This window comes from Sinohyriopsis cumingii, chromosome 2 (assembly GCF_028554795.1).
Source record: "Sinohyriopsis cumingii isolate HCF-2022 chromosome 2, ASM2855479v2, whole genome shotgun sequence".
Classification (NCBI taxonomy): Eukaryota; Metazoa; Mollusca; class Bivalvia; order Unionida; family Unionidae; genus Sinohyriopsis; species Sinohyriopsis cumingii.
In genome coordinates, this window is record NC_142962.1 from 52791437 (window position 1) to 52805793 (window position 14357).

The window sequence follows — 14357 nt, forward strand, 5'->3', positions numbered from 1 at the left end:
ATACCATGTTGAAAACACCATTTCTTGTCCAATGCCTTCTTCACAGATCACCCGGTATTAGATAAGAACTATGATGTGTTCATCTGACTTCACTTGCTTCTATATCGTGGATAAAGACATTCTGCACAGTATTTCGAACCTTGTTCGCAATATAGTGTCCATGTCTTCATTGTTTGACTGGGCATCTCTGTTGAGTTTTTTAGGCTTTCATACAAATCCAGCAATGCACATCCTGCCTTGACCCTGCCAATTTGTCAGTGGATCGCCTTTACTGTTCAGTGGCAAGATAAAAGAACTGCCCTTCCAGCTCTCTGTGCAGCAACCATGGCCTTATACATCATCTCTGATTCACCCTCAATGACATGATGACCAGACAAAAGGAGATATGGGATCATTCTTTGCACAACTGAAAAACCAGCTGTGATCCCAATCCCATTCATGAATACAATCTGCTATTCAGTTTCAGATAAGGGGATAGGAAGCAAAGTTTCTCTAAACCCATGTCTCTACTCTCTTGCCACTGACTTGTATTTTATTAGTGCCTGACTCTTGTTTTTTCGGCGTTGAATTTATCTCTTTCTGCCAAGCAAGTTTGTGATCCAGATTGTTTCAGAGGAGCTTTTCTTATTTTGGCAAACTCTTACACTTTCATCCTCTCTATTCCTGATGAAAGTACCATTAGACTTGGTAATGGCAACACGTTTATAGCAAGAGATCTGAACACTAGTCAGTAACCTGGTGGTGGAGATTGTTCAAAATCCACAATCTCCAGAGTTTTCCTCAAAAGCCTTTTCCAGTTAGGATGTCCAATGGCATTTAAGATGGTGATGGCAAGATCAGACCACCTCGCCATCTGTCTCAGTCTGTCAGTGCATATTCTCATGTTCCCGTTCATCCATCCTTATGGAAATTCCCGGTTTGCATACTGAGGATATTGTTATCAGATTCATGCTCTCATCCAGCTTGAACTTAAGTCCATGGGCATTTATAAAACTACTCCACTGTATTGTATCCATATGACTTTATCTCCTTCCACAGCAGTGTATTTAGATGACATCCTCCAGAAACATGTGATCAATTCCATTCTTACTGAAGGAAAGAACAATCTCATTTCACTTTTACATCATCAGGGTTTTATGATCAGTTGGGAAGTTCCATCACTGTCCATCCCATCACTGTCTATCCCATCACTGTCCATCCCATCACTGTCCATCCCATCATTGTCCATTCCATCATTGTCCATTCCATCACTGTCTATCCCATCACTGTCCATCCCATCATTTCATCCATCTGGATATGGATTTTCTCACCCATCTCAAACTGGTGCATCATCCCCAGCTTCAGATGGTCTGAATCATTGTCCATGCAGAATCCATTTCTACACAAAATTTATCACAACCAGGGAGTTTCTGCAAATCCTTGGATTGTCATATGCAGCAGCCAATCTTTTCCTTCTAGGTTGCCGCTACATGCATTTTTTGTAGATGACCTTGCTATTTCTAGGGCATTCCTCTTCCATGCCACTCAGTTACAGCATTAGTGTAACAAATGAGATAGTATCATTCCTGGACCAGTGGTGCAACTCAGGTTGGCTCATGCCAGGAATACCGCATGAACACCGGCACTCTGTTGTGACCATGTGTACAGGCACAAGCACCTGTGGTTGAGGAATCCATCTATTAATGGACTTTGACACTGCCAATGACCAGTGGTGGTCTGGAGGACATGGGTCTCAACATCAGTGTCTTTGAGATGAAAGCTATCATCAAAACCTTTCATTTTGGTGCTTCTTTTTTCAGAACAAGATGGTGCTTACCATGTCAGGCAATCCAGTGGTGGTGATGAATCACCTTGAACAGGGTAGTACCAAATCATCCAAAATCTACATTCCAGTCTGGGCATTCCACCATAATGCAAAATCAACATCCAGATTAGACATATTTCTGGCACAGTATCTTGGTAGATTCTCTATCAAGGCTGGAACAGATTCTCCATACAAAATGGACCCTCCATCCATCCATCGTCTTTCATCAGATTTGCCAGCTATGGAGGCATCAAATGACTGATCTTTTTAAAACCAGATGGAATAACAAACTGTCCACCTTAATTTCCCCAGCACTGGATTCCATGGCTTGATCTGTCAGTGCTCATTCTCTTAGTTGCGAAGGTCTGTGGTCTGTTGCCTGCCCCTACACAACAGTCTAATTATACAGAAATTGAGAGGCCAGAATTGCAAAATGATTCTGATTTCCCTGCTTCAGAGGAACAAATCATGGATCAACAATCTTCTTGATTCCAGTCAGTATGAATCATCTCAAACAGCTTCAGATCAACATGTTCCATCCTTACCTGTACCATCCTTACCTGTACCATCCTGTCCATAATGCTTAGCTCTTGTCGGGAGAGCCTTGCAGTAGAAACAGTCGAACCCTTCAGTTGTGGAAAGAATCACACAAGCTAGAAGACCCTCCAATTTAAAGGCTTGCATAGGGATGTGGCACATTTTCAGGGACTGGTGCAAAGTCAAAACATTATCCCTTAGAGTGCCTCTGTCCCACAGGTAGTTGACTTTTTCTTTGGATGGTTCAGGAAAAAAAGTTGGCTCCTATTACTATTAAGGGCATGTCCCATCATCATGGTAGGGAGGATCTTGGTCATAACAAAGACCTCTCTGATTTGGGGCTGTCCATTTAGTATGTACGCATGGAGGGGGTAACCCAAATGCATACTTTTGCAAATGGGGGTTGGGGTCTACTGATAATGTACATATGCATAGGAAATGGGGGGTGGGGGTGAAACCTCAATAATAATTTGTCTAATACGTAACCTGTTTGACTTCAGTTGGCATTTAAATTTTAGCGGACACTAGACAAACTGTTTAAAGTTAGGCAGCTTATTTCTTTGATGCAGCCAGACGTTCAACGTTGGTGGACTGTTTTATTAAACACGTTAATATTATTAAGCCTTTATGGTTTCTGTATGGATTAAATATAATAAGCTGTTCTAGAGAATTCGGGGGGGGGGGGTGCGTCAAGCGTATGTTTGCAGATGGGAGTGTAAAAAAGTATGCATGTGTACAGGGAGGGGTGAGGGGTCAAGCTTTGCCAGATTTTTGTGTACATGCTAAATGGATGGCCCCTTTGTTGTCAGTTTTGACTTCATAAGGCCTAAATCACTCACATTGTTTTCCTAAGTGGAATCTTTCCTTGGTTCTTACTTGGCCAAATTCAAAAGAAATTTGAGCCTTTAGCCAGGACCTTACTGAAGCTTCTTTCGTACAATACCTGTTTCCTGATAGTGTTTTGCTTTGGCATGCAGAGTTAGTGAAATGCATGTCCTCTCTGCTGACCCAGCCTACCTTAAATTTCAGTCAGATGGCTTGGTATGCAACCTGCCTTTGTTGCCAGGAATTGATTGTCGTCAGTGGGCGAGCAGAATGTCATAATGTGACTTCTGTCCCGTATTGACAGAGCCCCTGAGGCTTTCAAACAGGAGCTAGATGGTGTACCGAGGCTTTATCTGAAGCAGACTGTGCCAGTTTGTGGAGCTCTGACATGCCTTTTTCTCCCCGTTAAACCTTTGAAAGAAGGCATAACCAGTCAATCATTGTGGTTGAAATGGGTAGTATGCACGGCATGCTTTGATATATCGCTATAATAGGTCTTTATTCATAAGATAAGAGCAGTCTCTGTGAGGCTTGACTTGACTGTCAATCAAAGATGTCATCAAGGCTATCATTTCACACCTTCTCGAGTTTTATCCATCAGAATGGGTTCCACAGTGCAAACTTTGGATGTGGTAGACCCAGTTTCAGTTGCACAAGTGGCTTCTCGACCCATTTTTGACATCAGCACAACCTCTGGATGGGCACCCTGTCCAGCTTTTGATGGATTTGCCTGGAAATTGTATGTGGTAAGATCTCAGTAGTTCTTCTTCCCAGACTTGACCACATTATCTCTGGCTGTGCTGCTTGCAAGCTAGGAGAGTAGGTTAACCTTCATATTGGGAACCCAGTAATCTTCCTTCAGAGCTCAACCAAGGTATAGATAGGATGTTCCATGTTCCCTCTGCTTATTACCTATTCTCATAACATTAATGTGATTGGAGAATGCTTTTGAAGGAAAAATCAAATTTTTAAGTAAATTATATTCCTCTTATAATATATACCCTATCACATTATTTTAATACTCTCCCATCTTTCCCACAATGCGAGCATCCTGTTACATGATGTTTCACTCAGCTTAAAATTGATGCCACCTGTAGGTGGCATGGGGCAGTAATGGGTAAGAGTTATTGCCTGTTGCCTATATAATGTATATAGTGTTACGTCTTCAGGCTTTTACAAAAGTAACAAGAAAAGAGTGAAAACAACAAGCTTTATAGAATTAAAAAAGTTATTTATTTCCCTAGAAAAACAAGGAATAAAATGAGAAAAAGAACTTACAGTTTTATGAATCAAAGTCAAAATGAATCCAAGAATTAAATAATAGAAGTCCTATTATTAAAAAGTCCTAAATGAATCTGAGTTTGAGTCCCGATGAAATCCAAAATGGAAGACAATAACATCATTTGTAACCTGTGAAGTACTGCAGTGTCAATAGTCTCTTGTTGAATCATAGAAAATATTATTCCAGTTTTTGAATCCTGTATAAATTTCAATAAATATCCTTGTCCAAGAATTAATTTAGAGCACTAGTATTTCCAGGTAAATGAATCCCTTTTCTTAAATATAATTTCAAGAAAATAAAATAATTAGCTCAGATATGGTCACAACATAAAACACTTTAAGTTTCAAGTGTTAAGGCAAGAATGACTATTATTTCTCAAAACATTAGTAATAAATCTAACTACAATGCAAAACAGATTCCCGGGTGGAGGTCAAGAGTTCATCCTTCTGGGAAAACCAAAGGTTTGTAACAATAAACACATGTTATTTGCCACGTACTCCAAGTATGACCTCAATTCCACTTTATGAACCTTACTCTGAGAAAAAATATTTAAAAAATGAAAAACATTGTTTACTGCAACTGATAATGGTTATGAATCAAGGTCAGGAACTAGGTCAGCATTAGATACAAAGTTTCTATTACTAGTTGTTTACTTTGAAGAAGAAAACATATTAGAACTAAACTCTATTCCAGTAAATAAAATTACATTACAATAGCATGTACTGGAATAATAACAAAATTAAAACTAACAAACAAACAATTAAATTAAACCATATATACATAACAATAGAAAAGACTAATTTTACTTTTTGGGAGGGCTGGATTTGGGAGGCTGTAGTGCATATATTCTACATTAATGTAATTGGGTAAGTACTCCAGGAGAAACTTAATTTACTGAAAAAAGTTGCTTTCTTTCATAAATTTTGTATCAAATTAACACTTGTGTAAGATTCTATGTATCACCTGTTTCAGTTCAATAAGTAAAAATGAATGGGGTAAAATAGCTTCCCTGTTCCTGAGGAGTCAGTGGCAGGTGTTACAGCTAGCACTGGAAAGTGGAGAGATGTGGAGACCAGTGTCTGACATATTGGATCTGTGTCTTCAGACACTGTCTGTAGGATCAAGGGAAACATGTTTACCAGTCTTCAACTGCCTCAAGATTATTATTTCAAAGGTAATTAGCTTAGTGGCCAACATCATGTCCAGAACTTATTTACAGGTATGCTCAAGGTATAGGCAGAGCTGAGTCGCATTAATTCATTGCAAATAGTTCCATATATTATTGATTGATGAACCCACATTTTCGATAAATGGATCAAATTTTCCTAAATGACCTTTAGTGAATTGTTCGATGTTGAGATTCCTTACAGAGAGAATGGTGAATTTCTGATGAGTGAGCCAAAGTTAGTTTAGTTTTTTTTTATAGAATATTTAAATATTTTGCTGGCAGAGTCCTTTACCAAAGAATATTTAATTTTTAATATTTTTGACAGCTATTCACTTGTTCTTTCCACAGCTGCTTGATTCAGATGATGAAGAGAAAGTAGTTCAGACATTCAATGCCATGTGGTCACGACTGCAGGAGGAATATAGACAGCAGATCTACTGGCTTTTATTAACGGCATTCTGTGCTGCAGTGTTCCAGTCAGCTTGCCTAGCCTGCTCAGAATCTTCACAAGTGCTGAAGAGATTAAAGGAAGTAAGTAACGCTTAGTACCAGTCAACAGGCATGATAATTTTATGGATTCCTCTGAAATGTTTTAATCAGAGGGTCTTGTTTATGCCTTAAAGTAACTAGAAAAAATACATTAATAATTACCTCCATTTCCAGGATATCTTAGTATAAGTTCAAGTAGTACTAATATTAGTACCCCTACTTCTACCTCGTGGACGGGGTACTAACATGAGCATATATGTGTCAATGGAGCAAGCCGGCTGTGAATCATACCCACTGCTCTTTTAGCCTATTATCAACAATTTGAACATATTCCTTGCATATAATGAAATAAATTTCCTTGCATATAATGAAATAAATTGAGTAGTCCTCTTATTTAATACCGGAAGTATCGCAAATCATTGTAGAAATAGTTATAAAATTGCATTTACCTTTCTTGTCCGATATTTTCGTTTAGATCGTCTGCCATATTAGTTAAAATATTGACTACTTCCGTTTTCAGCCTCGTTTTTTTGTATGCCATATAAGGACGTTGAGGCCTTATTTGGAAACGTAAATAAATCGTAGTTAAAATATGGCACGGTTTGAGTCAGAAATTCTGTGCATTAAAAGTAAATACGGTTAACAGCAACTTTGAAATTCCACCAAGAAACCATTATTCGCCACTTGATTGATAATAACATAGTGTAGAAAATGTCCAAATATGGTCTGGCAAGGCTTATATAGAAAAGGGGTCACGGTGAGAGTATCGCATTATCTGTAAAGGTGGACACAGTGAGGTTAGTGTAACCATGCTAATTTATTTGATCGTGTAAAGGCTTAATAAATTCAAAATAAGCCAAACTTCTTTCACAACATGATTATACTTATGTAGTAGATTTCTACACTATTTGTTTTCTGACTTTAGTGATGATTTTTTTTCGCTCCATTACATGATATGGGGTCAGTTAGTAGCCTCAACCACAACAAATCAAGGTGAGGCTACGACATCGTAGCTAAAAATCAAGATGCTCATAAAATTGTGATCCAGACCAAAATTCTGTTACACCAAAAAATTGAAAGTGAAAGGTAGTGTTTGGTCATTTGGTAGTTGAGGACACCACGAGTTAAATTTTTGAACAAGGTTCAATACTAGTTAGTCTGAAAATTCTCAACCTGTTTCTTGTTCTTTGCAGATCATATTGCTTCATTTTATTTTATTGCCATAATGTTTATTTTCAGTTTGTAAAGATCATATCAGCATTGTCCATCTCTTCTGAATATTAGTTAATTACAGTTTGGATTAAATTCAAATTTAGTTCCATCAAAACTAGAGGGCTGTTAAAACCAAATGTAGGGTACCAGACTGAAGATTATGCTTGCTTATATTCAAGACCTTGCTTATATTCACGACCTTGCTTATATTCACGACCTTATTACAAAATTAGTGATAGTTTGCTAGCCCAAGATTAGTAAATTTTGTGTTGAATGAGTTGTTTTCATAATTTTAGTCATCCAGTGGCTTTAAGTTGTGACCAGTCAGCATTTATTTGCAATCATGTCATTTTTGAAAGTCTGAATGATGTCCAGGTTATCTTGGGATTTATCACATCCATCCTCAAGATTCAGCTGCTCCCCAAGAGAGTAAGAACAAATGAGTATTTTACAAATTTTATTTAAAAATGTGACTCTATTTTTTTGTTTTGATTTTAATACATTTATGATGTTAAGTTTTATTCAGAGACTTACGAGTCCATGTTTCTGCTGCACTTTCCTATCCCATTTAAGATTTTTTGAGGTTTTTGTTGGAGTACAAGTTTAGTGCTCATTGTCTGTTGAAATGTTGGAACTTGCTGCAGTCACTCGGTGTCATCATAAAATAGCCTGTAAACTTAAACATCCTTATGTCAAGCTCTACCCACATGAAATTGAGAAGATGATTTTTCTTTTTTGAAATTGCGAGTGGCAGCTTTTTAATAGGAGTTCTGACTTCACACCCCATCGTAAATATCAACATATCTAAAAAGGGATATGAAAGGTCACAGTAAACTCAGGTTTAAAGACTGTAATCAGACTTGTGAACATTTTGAACTGCCATGGTCGTCAAAATCTCTCTTATGAAAAACCAGTCCAGTTTTAAATGATAAGCATCACAGAAACATATTTTGCACAAAGGTTTGTATCTTTTGTGAAAGCCTGCACAGTGCCTCATCCGCTATAATAAGCTTTCACTGTCTCAGAATGGATACTTCCTTGAATTGTCTGTTTATGGAACTGCAATGCAAAATTACAAGTGTGAATAAGGTCTTTGTCTTTGTCTCTTATTAAGTTTTTGTTGCTTTATTTTCCAAATTTCTGGAGACTCACTGTCATTATTTTTCTTGTAAACTTGTAGTGAATATTTCTAAGTAAGCTGGTTTTTTTTTTAAAGCAAAATTTGTGTATAATAAATAAATGTGTTGTTAATCCAGATAAGTGTCTGATATTGTTTTGTTGGAACAACTAGTGAATATTCAAGTAGATTTCTAAACCGATTTGTTCAATTTGGCTACAAGGAAAGTTTTAAAAAATGTCTAGGGCTGCATATTATGCCATTAAGTTTTGACAAATAAAATCATGGCGACTTATTTCTTACCAGCTAACATCAAATACTCCATCCCACCTCTTCATGAAATGAATCTCAGTTTTTTTCTCCTGTAATTTATATAAACTCTTAATATTTTGCACTAAGCTGTGTCCTAAAAAAAGATCACTTAATTTATTATGTTATTTGAGGTTGATCATATTTCAGAAGACTTGGGTTACTAGGTTGGATTTTTTTGGCCAATTTTTCAACATTTTGGCAGTGGTATGGCCTTTTCTTGAATGTAATAACAACTGGATGGAGTGATTATCTTGTGTAGCATATATTTTCTAGACTGTCATTTGAATTGGGTTTTTTAGCTGCTCTTAAATGACAGTTCTCTAAATGCTGTTCTCACATGCAAAAGACATTTTTTCTCTACACCATGATTTTTATTTAGTCTGTTTGGTGACCACTTTGGCATCCATGTTTGTGTCTATAGCTCAGTGTTAGAAAAGGGAACCCATGTTACTCATTTATTAACCACCTTCCATGTTTAGCAGATCGTATCTGAAATCAACCTGCAGTTGCCTTTAGCTCCTAAACTTTCTGGTCAGTAAATTAGAATATCAATTATATTTAATTTATCATAAATTTGTAGATAGAATTTGTGGATAAGCACATCTCTGTTATGTAGATTATGATACACAGCTTTTAATGTATTTTTTTTGTATGTTCACATGCTTGGTATACCAGACTGTTATTTTCATGCAGTGTATGTAGGATTTTCTCAACCAAAATGGAAAAATGCTGTTATAAAATTGTAACATAAGTATATTGTATGTTGTTGATATTTTTGCTGGATTCCAATATTTTGAAAGTTAGAATCATGGCAGATGACCATAATAAATATTTTTATGCATTGTCAGTTTACATAAGGGTAGATGAAAATTTGAACCTAACATTTTTTTTGTTTCAGAGATCAGGATTTGTAATCATTGTTTTATAGAATAGAATACACTGTATTCACATTCAGATTCAAGATGTTTACATTTGTGATTATTGCAGTGTGCCAATAGCAGAAGAGTTAAGAAGTGAGAAAAAATATGCTAGTGTATTGAATTTTTTATTGCAGCTAGCAGACGGACTTATGGAAATTGGGGCCGAAAAGACAGGTGTAGCTAATGCCTTAGTAACACAGCTGCTAACCAGTCTGCAAGAGCCAGGAATGCTAGACCATGCCATCAAGTTCCTATCACTTTTGAAAAGTATTGCTATGTTTGGGGGACTACATAATAAAGCTGAAAGGTAAAATTATTATTGTGTTTAAGAGATGACTAATAAAGCTGAAAAGTAAAAGTATTGCTGTGTTTAGGGGACTGCATACTGAAGCTAAAAGGTAAAATTATTATGTTTGGAGGACTGATGATACATAAAGCTGAAAGGTAAAATTATGCTTGGAGGAATGATGATACATAAAGCTGAAAGGTAAAATTATGTTTGGAGGAATGATGATACATAAAGCTGAAAGGTAAAATTATTATGTTTGGAGGAATGATGATACATAAAGCTGAAAGGTAAAATTATTATGTTTGGAGGAATGATGATACATAAAGCTGAAAGGTAAAATTATTATGTTTGGAGGAATGATGATACATAAAACTGAAAGGTAAAATTATGTTTGGAGGAATGATGATACATAAAGCTGAAAGGTAAAATTATTATGTTTGGAGGAATGATGATACATAAAGCTGAAAGGTAAAATTATTATGTTTGGAGGAATGATGATACATAAAGCTGAAAGGTAAAATTATGTTTGGAGGAATGATGATACATAAAGCTGAAAGGTAAAATTATGTTTGGAGGAATGATGATACATAAAGCTGAAAGGTAAAATTATTATGTTTGGAGGAATGATGATACATAAAGCTGAAAGGTAAAAGTATTGCTATGTTTAAGAGATTGCATAATAAAGCTAAAAGTTTAGAGTATTGAATCATAATATGTTCTTGAATTTCATTAGCCATTGTGACTCAAGTGGTATGGGCATTGGATTCGTGACCAATAGATTGTGGGTAATTTCCCCACCTTTGGATCACCCTGGTTTGGTTATCATGGTGTGTTGATGGGCTGTACACTACTTGCCTTTGTATAATATAATCTTCAAAATGTTGCTGTGTATAACACTAAATCCAACCTGATTTGTTTCTTAGAGTTTGGGTCCTTTTTACATACACGTACTACGTATGACAATTAAAATGTGTGGGTTTGCTAATCAGTCCCACATCATTTGATGAATTGCCTTGAAATTTCATTGACATACTGACAGTCAGTCAGTCAAATGTGCATGTCTTTCTATTCTTATTCTTTAATGCATTGCTAAGTGTTAATGTTTTTCCCAGAGTTATTCCCCATATTGTGTTAACATGTGTACGCTATGTAGAGTGTTAATTCTTGTGTGTGTAACTGGTTTAACAGCTTTTGATGAATTGCCCTGAAACTTGGCAGAAATTGTTGATGCAAGGTCAACATGTGTACACATCATTTATCATCGTGCTCTAATGCATTTTTCTTAGGTTGTGCCCCTTTTTGGTTGTAACACATATTTATAGGATATCATAATCCTGTGGGTGCAACTACAGTTGTCCCCCTTTTATACAGCCACCCTTCTTTCCCCAGGAAAGTGGCTGTATAAGATTGGTGGCCTTTCCAGAGGTGGACTGTATTTGTGACAAATATATGTATGCAGTAAGTAAACTACAAAGAACTTCACAACATTTAATATTTTCATTTCAAAGTAGCACTGATTATTAAAAGGTTCTTCTGACTTATTTCAGGTTAAAATATATATTTTTCTTAAGCGTGATATGCAAGTAGGATACTGTTGACATGTGCATGGCAAAACTGTTCAAAACATAATTTAATTCTTGGTACATATATTGCATGGCATTTAAAATAATTCTCTTTCCATTTACTCCATTTTCCCACTGCCACAGAATATTACTGTGTTGTATAGGAGGCTTTCCAACATAAATTTTTGGCAAGAACTATTGAACTCTCCCCATTGTCATCAAGTCAAATGACTTTTACTTTTCCTCCTAAAGTATTATTTTTCTGATTAGATGATGACATGTTAAAGTTTCGTAATGATTTATTCCTATGCTTCTAATTGTTTAGTGTTGCAACTTCATTATGCAGACAAAACTTTTGTCGAGTCAGCAAAATGCCTTGTTTATAAAGGAATGAATACATATACTATCACATGATGTTTCGGTCTTTATCTGGTACCCTGTTTTGTTCAAGGTTAATTTCTCTCTGTGTGTTAATCTACAAAATCTATATTTAGTCTATGCTGACAATGTTATGATATTGGCAGTTATGTCCGGCCATATACATCAAAGAAAAAAACTAACTGCTGTGTGAAGCCCAAAACTCTATCATAACAATGTTGACCCCATTTCCTGTAAACATCGGTGTGAATGACATAATATGAAACTATGTGGTAAGCTCTTCTTTCAGTAATGAAAACATGACATCAGGGAAACATACATTGGTAAAGATAATTGGATTACTTCCCATACCGTATAAATTAAATATTAGTTTTTGGACACATATTACAAAAAATGTGGCTGCTTGCGAGGAGTAAATTTGAAATTTTGACACTAATATGTTGGCTGCTGGTTGCATTTGAAGGGTGGCATTTCTTGAGGGGTACTTTTGAATACAACCTCATTAGTGCCAAGGGATTCTGGCTGTAAAAGGTGGCTGCTGGTTGGAGGGAGGGGGAATTCATGAGGGGGACCACTGTAGTCCCACAGCTTTTCACAAATTGCTCTGAAACACAGAAAAGTATCCCATGACCAATTGTCCATCAAATAAAAGATGAATGAGTATTTAAAAGTTCATAAAATTTGCACAGGTTGAAGAATGCAATTTCTTTATTATGATTATGTCATTTTGAGCTGAAAAATAAATGCAGATTTTATTCAACTTCAAATCAGTTATGATGCTTGTTTGAACTGTACTTATAGGTTACTACATTTGTATCGGAAAATATGAACAAGTTTTTTGGACGGAATACTGCACGACCTTGGGAGTGCAGTATATCCATCTAACAAAATGAGTTCATATTTTCCCATACAAATGCAGTAACCTTTTTTATATGCTCATTTTTCTTATTCAACCTAAGGCTTAATTATGTAAACAAAATACACTACAAGAAACAAAGGAACTGAATGTAAGCGTAGATTCATCATTACACAACAACATTATTAATGTACACATAACTCCGTCCAGATAGATTGGAGCTTAGTCGCACACTAGACATAACTTTTGAAAGAAAATGGTGTTTTGGTCTACTTAAAATTGAAATTTAGATTCATATTATGAATGAATGCACATTGCAACAAATTTTCCATTTGATCTGAGATGAATAGATTTTGGTATTTTTGTCGATTCTACGAAATTTCGTGATTACGGACTGTATTCATCTGTGCAAATTCTACATGAAATACATCAGATTGAAATGGCGAGGGAAATTCAGGATGTAAAACTGTAAGTATATTTCTTGGCATTCTTATTAGCAGCTAAAGAAGACAGTTTATGCCTTGTCACTTGAATATTATTTGTAGGTACCCAGCAATTTTATGAAATCTGGCATCTCCTGCCTCAGTCCAAAAAGTTAATGCGGAATGTTGCAAAGCAGCTGGTATGTGGCAGTCCATGAAGCAGCTGCTTTAGTTCATAGAAACAAATGTAATCAACCAAAACGTAAACCACCTACTATGTGAGTGTACTTGATTTGTTTACAAAAAGTGCTGGCCATCTACGTCCATCGTTTGTTTACAATAGAAAGTAGTTCCTTAATGAGTGCAATATGAAGTTTCTCGCGAGTTCAGTATCATAAAATACTGAGCAATTCTGACAATGCAGAGTTAATGGAGGAAAAAAATGAGCATATAATAATTATTGATAGTGAGCCTTGAAAGTAAGAATTGGATTTTGTAATGATTTCTTTAGTCAGGAATATATATATAATTAAATTTTACATTTATTAAATAGTTGTAGACTTGTAAAACATTAAAAAAGTAAATATATGCAGATATTATTATCATCAAATAAAAATGTTCAGAATCATTGCCCTAGGGCGAAAAAAAGCATAGGTATTGTCAAAGAAAATGTGTACTATAAATAAATCATATATATAAATCATTGCCGTCTGCCAGCAACATAGACCTGATTTGCCATCACATAATGTGCCAGCAGATCAAGGTCTATGTTGTTTGTTATACTGATTATCCCAAACAAACTCCATAGACCCAGATCTACTGACACATTATGTTATGCCAGATCTAGGTCTGTGCATTTTTTCAGTTGGATTTGACTTGTAATTGAGTAATATATAGTACGGCCTACATGTGACCCAGGAAAGGCACTTTTAATGTAGAATACTCACCCACAGATCCGTGTTATAATTTTATAATGTTTTCACATGAACTCTTTGGGTATTCGTAGTACCCAGGCATATATTATTTAAAAAAGTACCTTCCCTGGGTACTGTGTATGTTTAAATGGAACAGCCCTAATTTCAAATATTCAGCACCAAGGAGAACAGAAGTTTGTGCCCGATCTCATTTTGGTGTTCTGAAAGTATCACAGATATGTACATGTGTATACTTTTATGCATATATCT

At 35.9% G+C, this 14357-nt stretch overlaps 1 protein-coding gene across 1 annotated transcript in view; it reads left to right on the plus strand.

Annotated features, from left to right (window-relative positions):
* LOC149804857 (tRNA (guanosine(18)-2'-O)-methyltransferase TARBP1-like) overlaps positions 1-14357 on the plus strand; it is a 92680-nt gene that overhangs the window by 46063 nt on the left and 32260 nt on the right. The window contains exons 14-16 of the mRNA XM_089945356.1: positions 5421-5622; positions 5965-6147; positions 9801-9973. Coding sequence (XP_089801482.1) covers positions 5421-5622; positions 5965-6147; positions 9801-9973 — 558 coding nt within the window. The remainder of the gene's footprint in view (positions 1-5420; positions 5623-5964; positions 6148-9800; positions 9974-14357) is intronic.